Source organism: Oreochromis aureus, linkage group 11, assembly GCF_013358895.1.
Source record: "Oreochromis aureus strain Israel breed Guangdong linkage group 11, ZZ_aureus, whole genome shotgun sequence".
Lineage (NCBI taxonomy): Eukaryota > Metazoa > Chordata > Actinopteri > Cichliformes > Cichlidae > Oreochromis > Oreochromis aureus.
Window position 1 is genome coordinate 38167257 of NC_052952.1, and position 11220 is coordinate 38178476.

Sequence of the window (11220 nt, forward strand, 5' to 3'; positions counted from 1 at the left end):
TGCGTTTACAAGCACATAATTTGCATGTACAGAACATCCATGTATTTTAAGAATTAAATGCAACATAGAGGTTCCTCCTTGTGGCATACTCTTCCGAATATGGTGATGATCTAAGGCCTTTGAGGTCACCATGGACTGGACATCCTTCTGTCACCTGTAACTAAGCAAACTCAAATACCACAAGAAGCTGAATACATTCAGGCCTTTGCTCAGCTACTATTTTACTGTAACAATATACTCAGCATATGAGTTATGATATATATATATTTAACTCAATCATTTTAAAGTAGTTATAACTGCACCTGTAATAAACATGTTAATATTTGATTATGATAACCCCTATAATATAAATTATAACATAATGCCAGCAGCTTCAATAGACACTTTGATGAAATGATAATTAATGCAATGATAAGATGATGGTTATGTAAAATAATCCCTGTAATTCCACAATTCCCTCTTTTGACGTCTTCCAAAGACGTCACTACACCATTCCCAGGTCCACTACCTTCGCTCTGACCCTCTCTCTGCTACACCTTACTAACCTACTGTGTTCATCTAAGGTTCCTGTCATTATTCAAAGTTGGTTCCCAATATCATATCAGGCAAAATGATAAACCCTACTGCCACGTCTGCTTTGTTAAGCTCTTCAGTTAGACTCTGTACCGGTTTGCCAATCTGTGTGTACATGCCTCTACACTTTTAATGTCTAAATGCACATCTGGATGTATGTGCACTTGTATGTCTATCTGCATCTATGAGTCAGTGGTTTTTCAGAAAAAGGCGTTAAAGTGAAGAATGTTTCCTGACTATTAACTCCTGATACTGGAGGGACTTTCGGGTTGCCCAACCTCTTAGGTTTGGCCTTTTACACTTTACTAAAGAAATTTTAACAGAGCCCAAAGAGATTTTTATTTTGCTCCTGTGCTTGACAGGATAAGCGAAGTTGTTTTTTTGTTTTGTTTTGAAATTTTTCCCTTCTGTGTGTGTGTGTGTACATAAGTAAGAATATGATAATCAACATAAGATCCCTGGTTTGCAAATGATTTTCTGCCCCGCTGCAGGGCAACATCATGTGGTGGTGAGTCTATGTTGGCTAGTTTAATACAGATATGTAACAGTTGCTTGATTGCATGGCCCACTCAGAGTTGCACAGTTTTAATGTATGTGGAGAGTGTTTTCACAGTTTAAACATAGGTTACTCACATTTCTAGCCTGATTGTTTCCCAATAAAAGTGAAATCAAACATTACATTTGATTTTACTTATGTATTATCCTGTTCTGGGCTCTATCCATTATATTAACTTTCTTCAATCTCAATACTCTTTATGTGTGTGAGCAACGCTTTTAGTCTTATTAAACACAACCCAAGTAAAATACACACCATCCCCTGTCAGCCTAAATCTCCGCTAAAAGCACACTTCAAAGTTTTCTATCTGGATTTACGCCTCTTTTGGCCTCAAGCATATACATAACATGCAAAGGTTACTGTTAATGCCCGTTAGACAAGTTTCCATTATCTACAACATTTTGTTTCACCCGGCTCACCCTTACACATTTCCTGTTCACTTATTGCATATTTATCTTTAACACCATTTACCTCAGTAGTTGCTAAGCAGAAACAAAGCAACCTGTGGTCCACCTTTACCCTGTAAAATAAACCCCTGTCATGTTTGTGTCTGTAAGCATGTTTTGCATTCATTCATTACACTCCACGCCATTCCTGCAAGTTAGGAGCTGTAAAGTTGAAAGCTGCATCAAGTCCAGGCCTTTGGCCTGGCCTATATTTAAATCATGTGTTTTGTAGCGTGCGTGCAATTAACCTGCTATGTTCTCATCTTCCCTCAACATGTATCACCTGGACACTCTCACCAGTGAAGCTTAAAACCCTCTTGGATAGAACATCAACTCTAAACAAGCACAGTTATGCATTGTGTATAAAATTAACTCAACCTGTAAATAGAGACATCACTGTTATGACAAACATAAAATAATACTGTACAACACGTTATTAACACAGTCATCCTAAGGCAGATTATATGATAGCTATAAAAAAATCTCTAAATCCCCAATCCCAACAGGTTCTGCTTTTAAATCTTCCCTGACTTTCCCTTCAAGTTCTGCTTTCTTAGTACAATAATTAGGTCCTCCTAATCCCATTAAATCTGCCATATTGATTCCTTCATGTGTAAATGTCAGATTTCGAGCATCTAAAACTTTACTCTGTTGTGCTAACGATGTCATAGTGAACGCCTGCAAGTTCACATAAGCCACCACACTATGTGTAGTCAGAACTTTTAGTGGGTGTTCTCTCCCTACATGTGCTGTTTCCTATATTATTTTGGCAGCCCCTGCTGCATGCTGTGCACATTTAGGGTGCCTTGCTTCTGTTGGACTCAACCTCATGCTAACCTACATAAGTACCTGTCTTAAGAGAGACCTCTGCACAGCTCAGACGCCAGTTGCAAGAGCTCTCTAACATTAGAATCATCAGCTGTGACTTATATAGTGTTATTTCGGTACTTTATACTTCACACATTTTCAACGTTGTTTATATGGGGAGTTCCTCTTTTTGTATCTATATTTATTAATATGCCTTGTGCACTACAGCTTCCTGTTTTTCAGTCTGGCTGAGCACTTGTTTGTGAGTATAAACTGGCCTCTACAAGCCTTCATTAGCAGATACACATTACAAATGCTTCATATATACAGAGAAAAACCCAATAATCCACATTTCACTATTTTGTTCTTTGGTTCAGATTTGGATTCTGTATTGTTCTTTATTTGTTATTATTTATATTCAGATTGTTTTTGCTAGTCTTGGTTTGTTGTTGTCTGTTTGGGAGCTGACATAGTCTCTATAAATAAACTTCTTTTGGTGGAGTAGCATCAGGAGAGAAGCTCCAGAGAGGCATCTTCCATGTTAAACACTAAAATATAACAAAAGAGATCTTCTCAACGTGTTGTATATTTTTAATATTTCCTTATTATTTTGTCATAAAATAAATCACCCAAATAACTTAAGCTGTGTGACAGCACCTTGCGTTTACGCCAGGCTGTGAGCTGCCCTGAAGCTACACCCCCTTTTACCCCATTTACTTTCTCAATCTTAGTTTAAACTATTCCTGACCTTCTCCTTCTCTCGTCTGATCATCTCAAGTACGTCCTGTACCAAATTTGCTTCCTCTTTTCAAGTCCCACATTTAATTACAAGCTCTAATACATTTGCCCTATATGGCTGTCTCGACGTGTTTCCTGTCAACTTAACAGAGTTATTCTCAAACTCAGAGCTGAAGTTCCCCTTTTCTAAGTCTGTATGTTCTACAAGAGAGCAAGTCGGTAAACAAGTTTATCATCACAAAGGTTGTTAGGTAAAGGTCACGTAGACATTTGCTTAGTAACCCTAAAAGAACACATTTCATGTAGCTAATCGCATATATTAACACCCCCCTTTTTGTGACACATCTCATGTGTTACAAACTCAAAATCCTTCACTCAGGTTAGGCAATTAAAAGAAAAGTTTAGTCCTATCATATTATGTATAAATGCTCCGGAGCTTAAACCTGTATTTAAGGAATGAAATCAAATTAATCATCATGTCAAATCCTTTCTTGGCTCCATCCACAGCCTGCATCCTTGAAACGTCCTAGAAACAAAAGCCTGTGTGTTAACCAGAACATCACCTTTTATACTCAGTTTCTCCACTTATGATCCAACCTGTGTTATAAAAGAAAAGTTAAAACAGAACAATTATCAGTCATGTGTCCAACCTTAGTCCAGTCTTTTGTCAGTGTCCAGTCGGTCCAACCTATGGTCTGCCTGGTCCGTTCATTCACCTGTCCATTCCCACACATTCACTCACACGCATTACCATCAGGTATTGCTGACAGTGGAGACTATCTCGCAAATATTCAGTCTTCACTCTCAGCAACATCAACTCATTTATTTGTTTTACTTTGTTTTTAAGAAAATAGTTCTTTCTGCTTTTAGACTGGATTGGCTCGCGGCAATCCTTTTAGACAGAGACTTAGCCTTCTCCTCTGCCTATTGTAATCTGGAGAAGGTCACCGAGAATTTTCAGCGCTGTTATCCACTCTTTTGCAGGCCTGCTTAGAACAAAAATGAGAAAAAGAGAGCTGATTATTGGCTCATCCAAACACAAAACAAAATCACCTGACAGGTTTTCTAAGTGCACTGTTACAAAAATGATGAACCCCCTTAGACATGTGCATATTTGATAAAACTCCCTCTATTAAAATAAGAAAACAACACAAATCTAACCGATAGAAGTAACCCATCACTACAACAACAACCTCAACAATCTTAAACACAGAACATTTTGCCACAAGTTCTTCAAGGTCCTGACTCTCTCAGGTCAACTTAACATAATTTCACCTGCTCAAAACACAGAAAATCTCGTTAAACACCACACAACTTGCACACCATCAACACTAAATTCTAAATTTTCTCTTCTGAAAACTTACTACACACTAAGCGAGTTGGACAACATGATAAACAGACTCCTATGCTCATCCTGCTATCTGATCTTCATGAGCTCTTTTGTATTCTAAGGTTAACGCATTTTCTATTTGTGTGTGTGATTGTGTATATGTTTCTTTTCGTGGTTTTTCAGACTCCCTCACAAGGTTCCACTTAAACAGTCAGTTTTTCTCTTTCGCAAATTTGATCTCCCTCCTTAAATAACAACATTCCTTGTCCTCAGCCAGAAGTTAAAGCTTGATTTTCAGGTTCAGGGAACAATTCACCCTGAAAGACAGTGAGTGTCTCCCCTCTTTGGCTCATCACTCGTCATTGTTAATGACATTTCCCCCTCTGCCCCAGCGGCTTTACCCTTGTAGTCCCGTCTTCTCCAGTGAGTCCAAGCTCACTTAGGGACCTAGGTTCAAGCAATCGTGACTGCGCCTTGCCTTAGGTTGTCCCAGGGTTTCGAGGTGGGATCTTACCCACGGGCGATCGTGGCTCAAGAGTTGGGAGTTCGCCTTGTAATCGGAAGGTTGCCGGTTCGAGCCCCGGCTTGGACAGTCTCGGTCGTTGTGTCCTTGGGCAAGACACTTCACCCGTTGCCTACTGGTGGTGGTCAGAGGGCCCGGTGGCGCCAGTGTTCGGCAGCCTCGCCTCTGTCAGTGCGCCCCAGGGTGGCTGTGGCTACTATGTAGCTTGCCATCACCAGTGTGTGAATGTGTGTGTGAATGGGTGGATGTCTGGATATGTAAAGCGCTTTGGGGTCCTTAGGGACTAGAAAGCGCTATATAAATACAGGCCATTTACCCGTCATGGGCTGTCCAGCCTTCCATGCTTCGCCTGATACGGGGGCCAAGTGGGCACGGGTGCTATGAGGGGAGGGGACACACTGACTCTGGAAATCAAAGGAGTGTAAGCTGCTTTCTTCATTTCATCAGTATATTAAGCTATCTCACTTCTTGATTATTCCCAACATTTCACCTGTAACAATTTGTGTACGTGTGTTTTCTATTCATTAATGTAAATGTTAGTTCATGTATTTATTTTCTCAGTCTTTCTTTTTCTAAAACATGTAATTAATATATTTTATTACTTTTTCTTAAGACATTCAGTCTCTAATTGCTCTCTTTTCATGCTGCAACGTCTCTCCCCAGCTATAATCAGACTTCCTGTTTGGCCACACACACTCTCTCAGGCCTCCTCTATTCACGCTTTTCGCCTATGAGTTATTATTACTTATTTATTATTTTGTACAAATCACACAGAATCATTCAAATCAAGTACTCACAACATTCACACACTTAGAAGCACTCAAAATACGCTTTCCTAAGAGTATTTTATCAAACATGCTTGCTGAGAATCAGAAAGAGCAAGTAGACAACACTCAGTGCGTCTGTCCTCTTAAAAAGAAGAGAAATAAACACATATGGGACAATTCTCCCATCTTAGACAAAATGTGACCTTAAATGTCCGTTTCTAAGTCATGTTCTTCTCTACACACGACTCTTGGCCTCCAGGGCATAAAACTTTAAACCTAAGTTTTTACTTTTACCAGGACTAGTACTTTACCAGAACCCTCATACGTCCAATAAGACTGCTATATGTGCAATTCTTTCTTTGACAAAGTTGTATTTTGTATTTTCTTACTCAGCTGTATATAGTATTGGTATTCTATTTTATTCTATTCTACTTTATTTTATTGCATTCCAGTGTTTTCTAATTTCTGCTGCATAACTTTGCACTTTTGCTTTAACAAAACAAATTTCCCAGCTGTGGGACTAATAAAGGTCATCTTTATCTTTGACTAGCCCTAACCTAAATCCTGTCTCATCCACTGCTGAAATTCTAGTTCAATGAACACGTGTTGCAGTTTAAAATTAAAAGAGGAAGTAACTCACACCCAAGTACTGTGTGTGTGTTAATGTCTGTGTCCCTTTAAATGAAAAGAGGTGAACACATGTGGTGAGTTTTCCTCAATTTACACAAAATATGACATTAAATATCCTTTTCTAATTCCTGTTCTTCTTTAAACACCATGAATGACCTCCTGGTCATAACCTTTGGACTTATAACTCTGATATAAGTCCACACAGCGCACCAAGCACAGAGAAAATTCAACCTCAGTGCTTCAGAATTCTCCTCAAAATTCAGAAACTGTTTCTGTCATTTATCTGCCCAAGAACTTCATCATATGGACCTCGCTGGGTCCAGTAATCTTCAGCACACGTATCTCACTGCAGCCAGTGAAGATTTAAAAACAGTTTATTTTCTCAGTTTACCCAGTATTAACTTATCAGGTGGACCGCAGCCGATCCATACATCTCAACACAATCGTGTGTTCACCTTTACACAACTTATTCTTCACTTGTATCACAACACATCTAGTAATATCATCAGAATTACTTCAACATGGTAAACATTGATTTTCCTTTAAAATCAACTTACCATTAAAACTCGAGATCACAGCTGACTCGATTCTCTGAAATCCTGAGTCAGTTAAAACACCTTGCTCAACTCACGGTGTTCTTTTCTCGGACCCCTTCGTCCGAGCTCACTCTTTTTTACCCCGGCATCTCCCCCAGATTGTTACGAGATCTTCATAAACCCAAAAGTAAGCATATTATTTCCCTGATCAAAAGTCAAACCGTTACTCACAGTAATTTTTAATCTCACAGCCTTTGTGTTTTGAGTCATGGTCAGTGGCCCCTATTTCACAGCAAACACGCACCTCTGTTTCAACCAGCCCTGTCTGACCATCCGTTATTGGAGTCAACACAAGACTAAACGTAAAGCCAGTCATATCTCTGCTATCTTCTTCCAAAACTCCATGGTCTGTTTCCTCCATGGAGTGTACAGGTTACATTACAAAACTACATTTGAAAGCCAATCGCACACATGCAAAATGAGACAGACATGTATCATAAAGTAGTCATCGATTTAACAAACCGTAATGCCAACAAAGTAGAAATAAAAGCAATTCTTCCCTTAAAACACCAATATACGTCGTCCTTCACCCAGGCTCTGCAGTCAGTCATTAGCCACTCATTAGTAAACAGGAAATGTCACTCGAAATAAGTCACAGGCATCTCATTTACATAGACACAGACACACTCTCAAAATAACCAGCCTGCTGCAGTGCCCGTGGCAGACAGAGCCTATATACAAACATAGAAATTATAACACAGAGACGTCTGATAAATTAAATAATATTTACAAGGCCTTAAATTGCACAACCTACATAATTTAGACAAAATTTGAATTAACCCTCCAAGGGACAAACTCCAAGTTTTTGATCATCAATGACAGTCTCAGTTCCAAACTGTATCTGCTCTAATCCTAAATATCCTAAGTAAATTTAAAAGCGTCCAACGCCCAAGCTCCAAGCTTTACTGCCCAAAAAAGTGCAAACACCGTTCCAAACGGTCAACTGATCCAATCAGTAGCTATTTTGGACCGTCCCCAGTTGTCCACGATTGCCAATCGGACTATCCCGTCAACGGAAAATCCTGAGCGTCCCCAGGAAATTGGGGCGTCACCTCCGAACAATGCACTTTCTTAGAACTTCCCACAGTTCCGTTCTACAGAAATTTACTTGTATTTTAAAGACATCCTATGAAACCACAAAACCGACTGTATTGATGTCCAAGCCCAGCTTTATATTCAATTATAACTGTATGACCATATACAGATTTCAAATGACCTATATCCTAAATTCAGTAGTCCAACTACTTTAAATTCTCTTTCCTTAGCAGTCCAACTGCATTTCCTTTAATCAGTACTGTCACTTAACCTTACATTATCATTACTTCAACTTCAATTCTCATGAGATTTTCACCAAAATCAAAACAGACCTTTACCAGTAATTTTCAGTGAGTAGACTTTCAATTTTGTCAGAACCAATTCAGCACTGTTTGGAAATAATTCAACAGGTAGTGCCTTACCTTTGAATAAGCCGGCTTATGTCCACTCACTTCGACCACTGACTCGTGTCTGCCTGTTTGAGCACCTTGGACCCTCTCAGTCTCATTCTCCAACTTATCTCCCTCAACCTCGGCCAATGCACCAAATGTTACGGGTTCGAAATTGAGGATGAGAGTAAAACAATGATAGTCCAGAAGAGGTCGTTCAAACAATTGATTTTAATGCACGCAGCGTGGAGAGGTGCAAACTGCAAAACAGTTGTACATCTCTACCCAAAATACACTCTAGATTGCTTTTATAACATCAGGGTATTGTAACGCCCCTTCTTGCGTTTACAAGCACATAATTTGCATGTACAGAACATTCATGTATTTTAAGAATTAAATGCAAACATAGAGGTTCCTCCTTGTGGCATACTCTTAAGAATATGGTGATGATCTAAGGCCTTTGAGGTCACCATGGACTGGACATCCTTACGTCACCTGTAACTAAGCAAACTCAAATACCACAAGAAGCTGAATACATTCAGGCCTTTGCTCAGCTACTATTTTACTGTAACAATATACTCAGCATATGAGTTATGATACATATATATTTAACTCAATCATTTTAAAGTAGTTATAACTGCACCTGTAATAAACATGTTAATATTTGATTATGATAACCCCTATAATATAAATTATAACATAATGCCAGCAGCTTCAATAAACGCTTTGATGAAATGATAATTAATGCAATGATAAGATGATGGTTATGTAAAATAATCCCTGTAATTCCACATATTATATTCAGTTCTTTCAGCTCTCTGTCATTCTACACAAACCACTTTTTCCTGGTTGTTTAGGAAAGTTCTTGTTCTTGTGCTTCCGCTTATTCTGCTCCACTTTAATCACTTCCTTCCTCGTAGCCCAGAATTAAAATTAAAGCATGCGTTTTTATGCTTTAGGACACACATGGGACACTAGCCCATACATCTAATATAATAACTGAATAATTTGTGTGCTAACATCAGATCAAAGTGCATGGGGATGTCAATAAAGATGAGCAATGAAAAGTAAAGATGACGCAATGAGAAAACCAGAAGCAAAGTTTGGAATGAAGTGATCTTAGTAAATAATTGCATGTTTTTACCAGACTCTCGCAGCAGCTTTGATTCCCGCTGTAGACTCACGACGTTTTCATCGAGTCCATCAGAGAAGATCATCAAGACCTAAACGACAGAGTAAGCCACGTCCAACAGTTTAATTTGGATGACGTCTCATGAAGTGGTAATCTTCAGGGCTGAATAATGAAGTCAGCAGAAGTGCTAAACACTGCAGCTCCTCTAATGTCCACTAGAGGCTCCAGCAGTGAGTCAGTCCCCACATACTCCCGTGTTATAAACAAAGCTCTTTACCAATAGCAGTCTTCATGCTAGGTAACAGCAACTAAAAACTTGTAATGTAATTAATGTAATTGAATGTAGTGTCCAGTATTTGGCTACCCAACAGCCTCGGCTGCAGTTTATGTGCTAAATTTTAACAAGATGAAAAATAGCACGTGCATGTTAGCAACACAGGATATCAACTCATTTACTTGGATAATTTCATGGTGAAAATGAGAACTGAAGGATTCTGAAAGGTCTAAACTAGAGCTGTCAGCGTTAATCTCGTTAAAATGACGTTAACGCCATAACCGCTTTAAAGCGGCAAATCTCCGTTAGCAAGTTACCGCAGATCGCCACGTGCGTGGGGCTGCACGACGTCAACGTGTTAGAGCGGTTAGCTCATTAACGTGTTAGCACCGTGCAGCTCACTAGCGCTAGCTCACTAACAGAGATTTGCTGCAGTTATGGCGTTAACATCATTTTAACAAGATTAACGCTGACAGCACAAATCTAAACATGTCTCACCTTGACAGTAGCCTTGGACCTGGCTTTGAACCTCTCCTTGTAGAAATTCAGCAGCTCAGAGTTAAAGTAGGTCGGCTGGGACAACTTCCAGCTCAAGACTTTCTTCAACACGTCCTCACTGAAGTCTGGAAAACTTGTATCATACAAGGCCCTGCCATCACTGTCTACCAAATGGAAGGCGATTTGGGTCTTGACCGGGGACTGGGGAACGCCAGTGCAGCACAAGTTATCTACTGTTGAAATATGTGAAATATGATGGACAATCTCTTCCAGGTGTTGGATGTAGTCACTGATCAGCATGTTGTTGGATCCACTCGTGTCAGTAATGTCGAATCCTATTGCAACGTCGATGGTGCAATCTGAACATGGGAAGAGAAGCAGGGAAAGGATGTTTGTCTTTGACCTTTTATAGCTAAAGACATTAACATGTGGACAAGAGGGGCTCACTAAATCAAACAACAGGATTAAACTATCAAAGGTACTGATGCTCGTGCTAGTACTGCTAACTTTAGGCAACAGAGTGGATACTTGATGATTTATGTTTACTGTGAATGCAGCACCAGTAACAGTCTTTAAATGATAAGAGGTAAAACATTAGGCATCTACAATAACAACAGCAGCTCTCGGCAAACCAAGCAGAAATTACTCAAACTGAAGACTGGGTGTGTTCACAGTCGGGGACGTGCATTTCACTTAGTGTGGGGTGAATGCACGCAGCAGACCACCACCGGTAGGTACTTGTCCCCGAACAATGTGGTGTGAAAGCAGTTGCTGTTATAAATGGTGCCTCACATTGAGTCACCATTTAAAATACAGAAATTGCAGAATTTAATTACAAACAGTGGTGATTTGGATCTTCTGGCTGTCTGGGTTTAGTCTCTCTTTTAAAATAGTCACTTAAAGATTTTCTGTTCGCCTGATTATGA

The 11220-nt window shown here is 39.5% G+C and overlaps 1 protein-coding gene across 1 annotated transcript in view; it reads right to left on the reverse strand.

Moving 5' to 3' along the window:
• LOC116330551 (collagen alpha-3(VI) chain-like) overlaps nucleotides 1-10594 on the reverse strand; it is a 78384-nt gene extending 67790 nt beyond the window's left edge. The window contains exons 1-2 of the mRNA XM_039619907.1: nucleotides 10295-10594; nucleotides 9535-9613 (exon numbers count right to left, since the gene is read on the reverse strand). Coding sequence (XP_039475841.1) covers nucleotides 9535-9613; nucleotides 10295-10594 — 379 coding nt within the window. The remainder of the gene's footprint in view (nucleotides 1-9534; nucleotides 9614-10294) is intronic.
• Between the last annotated feature and the right edge of the window lie 626 nt (nucleotides 10595-11220).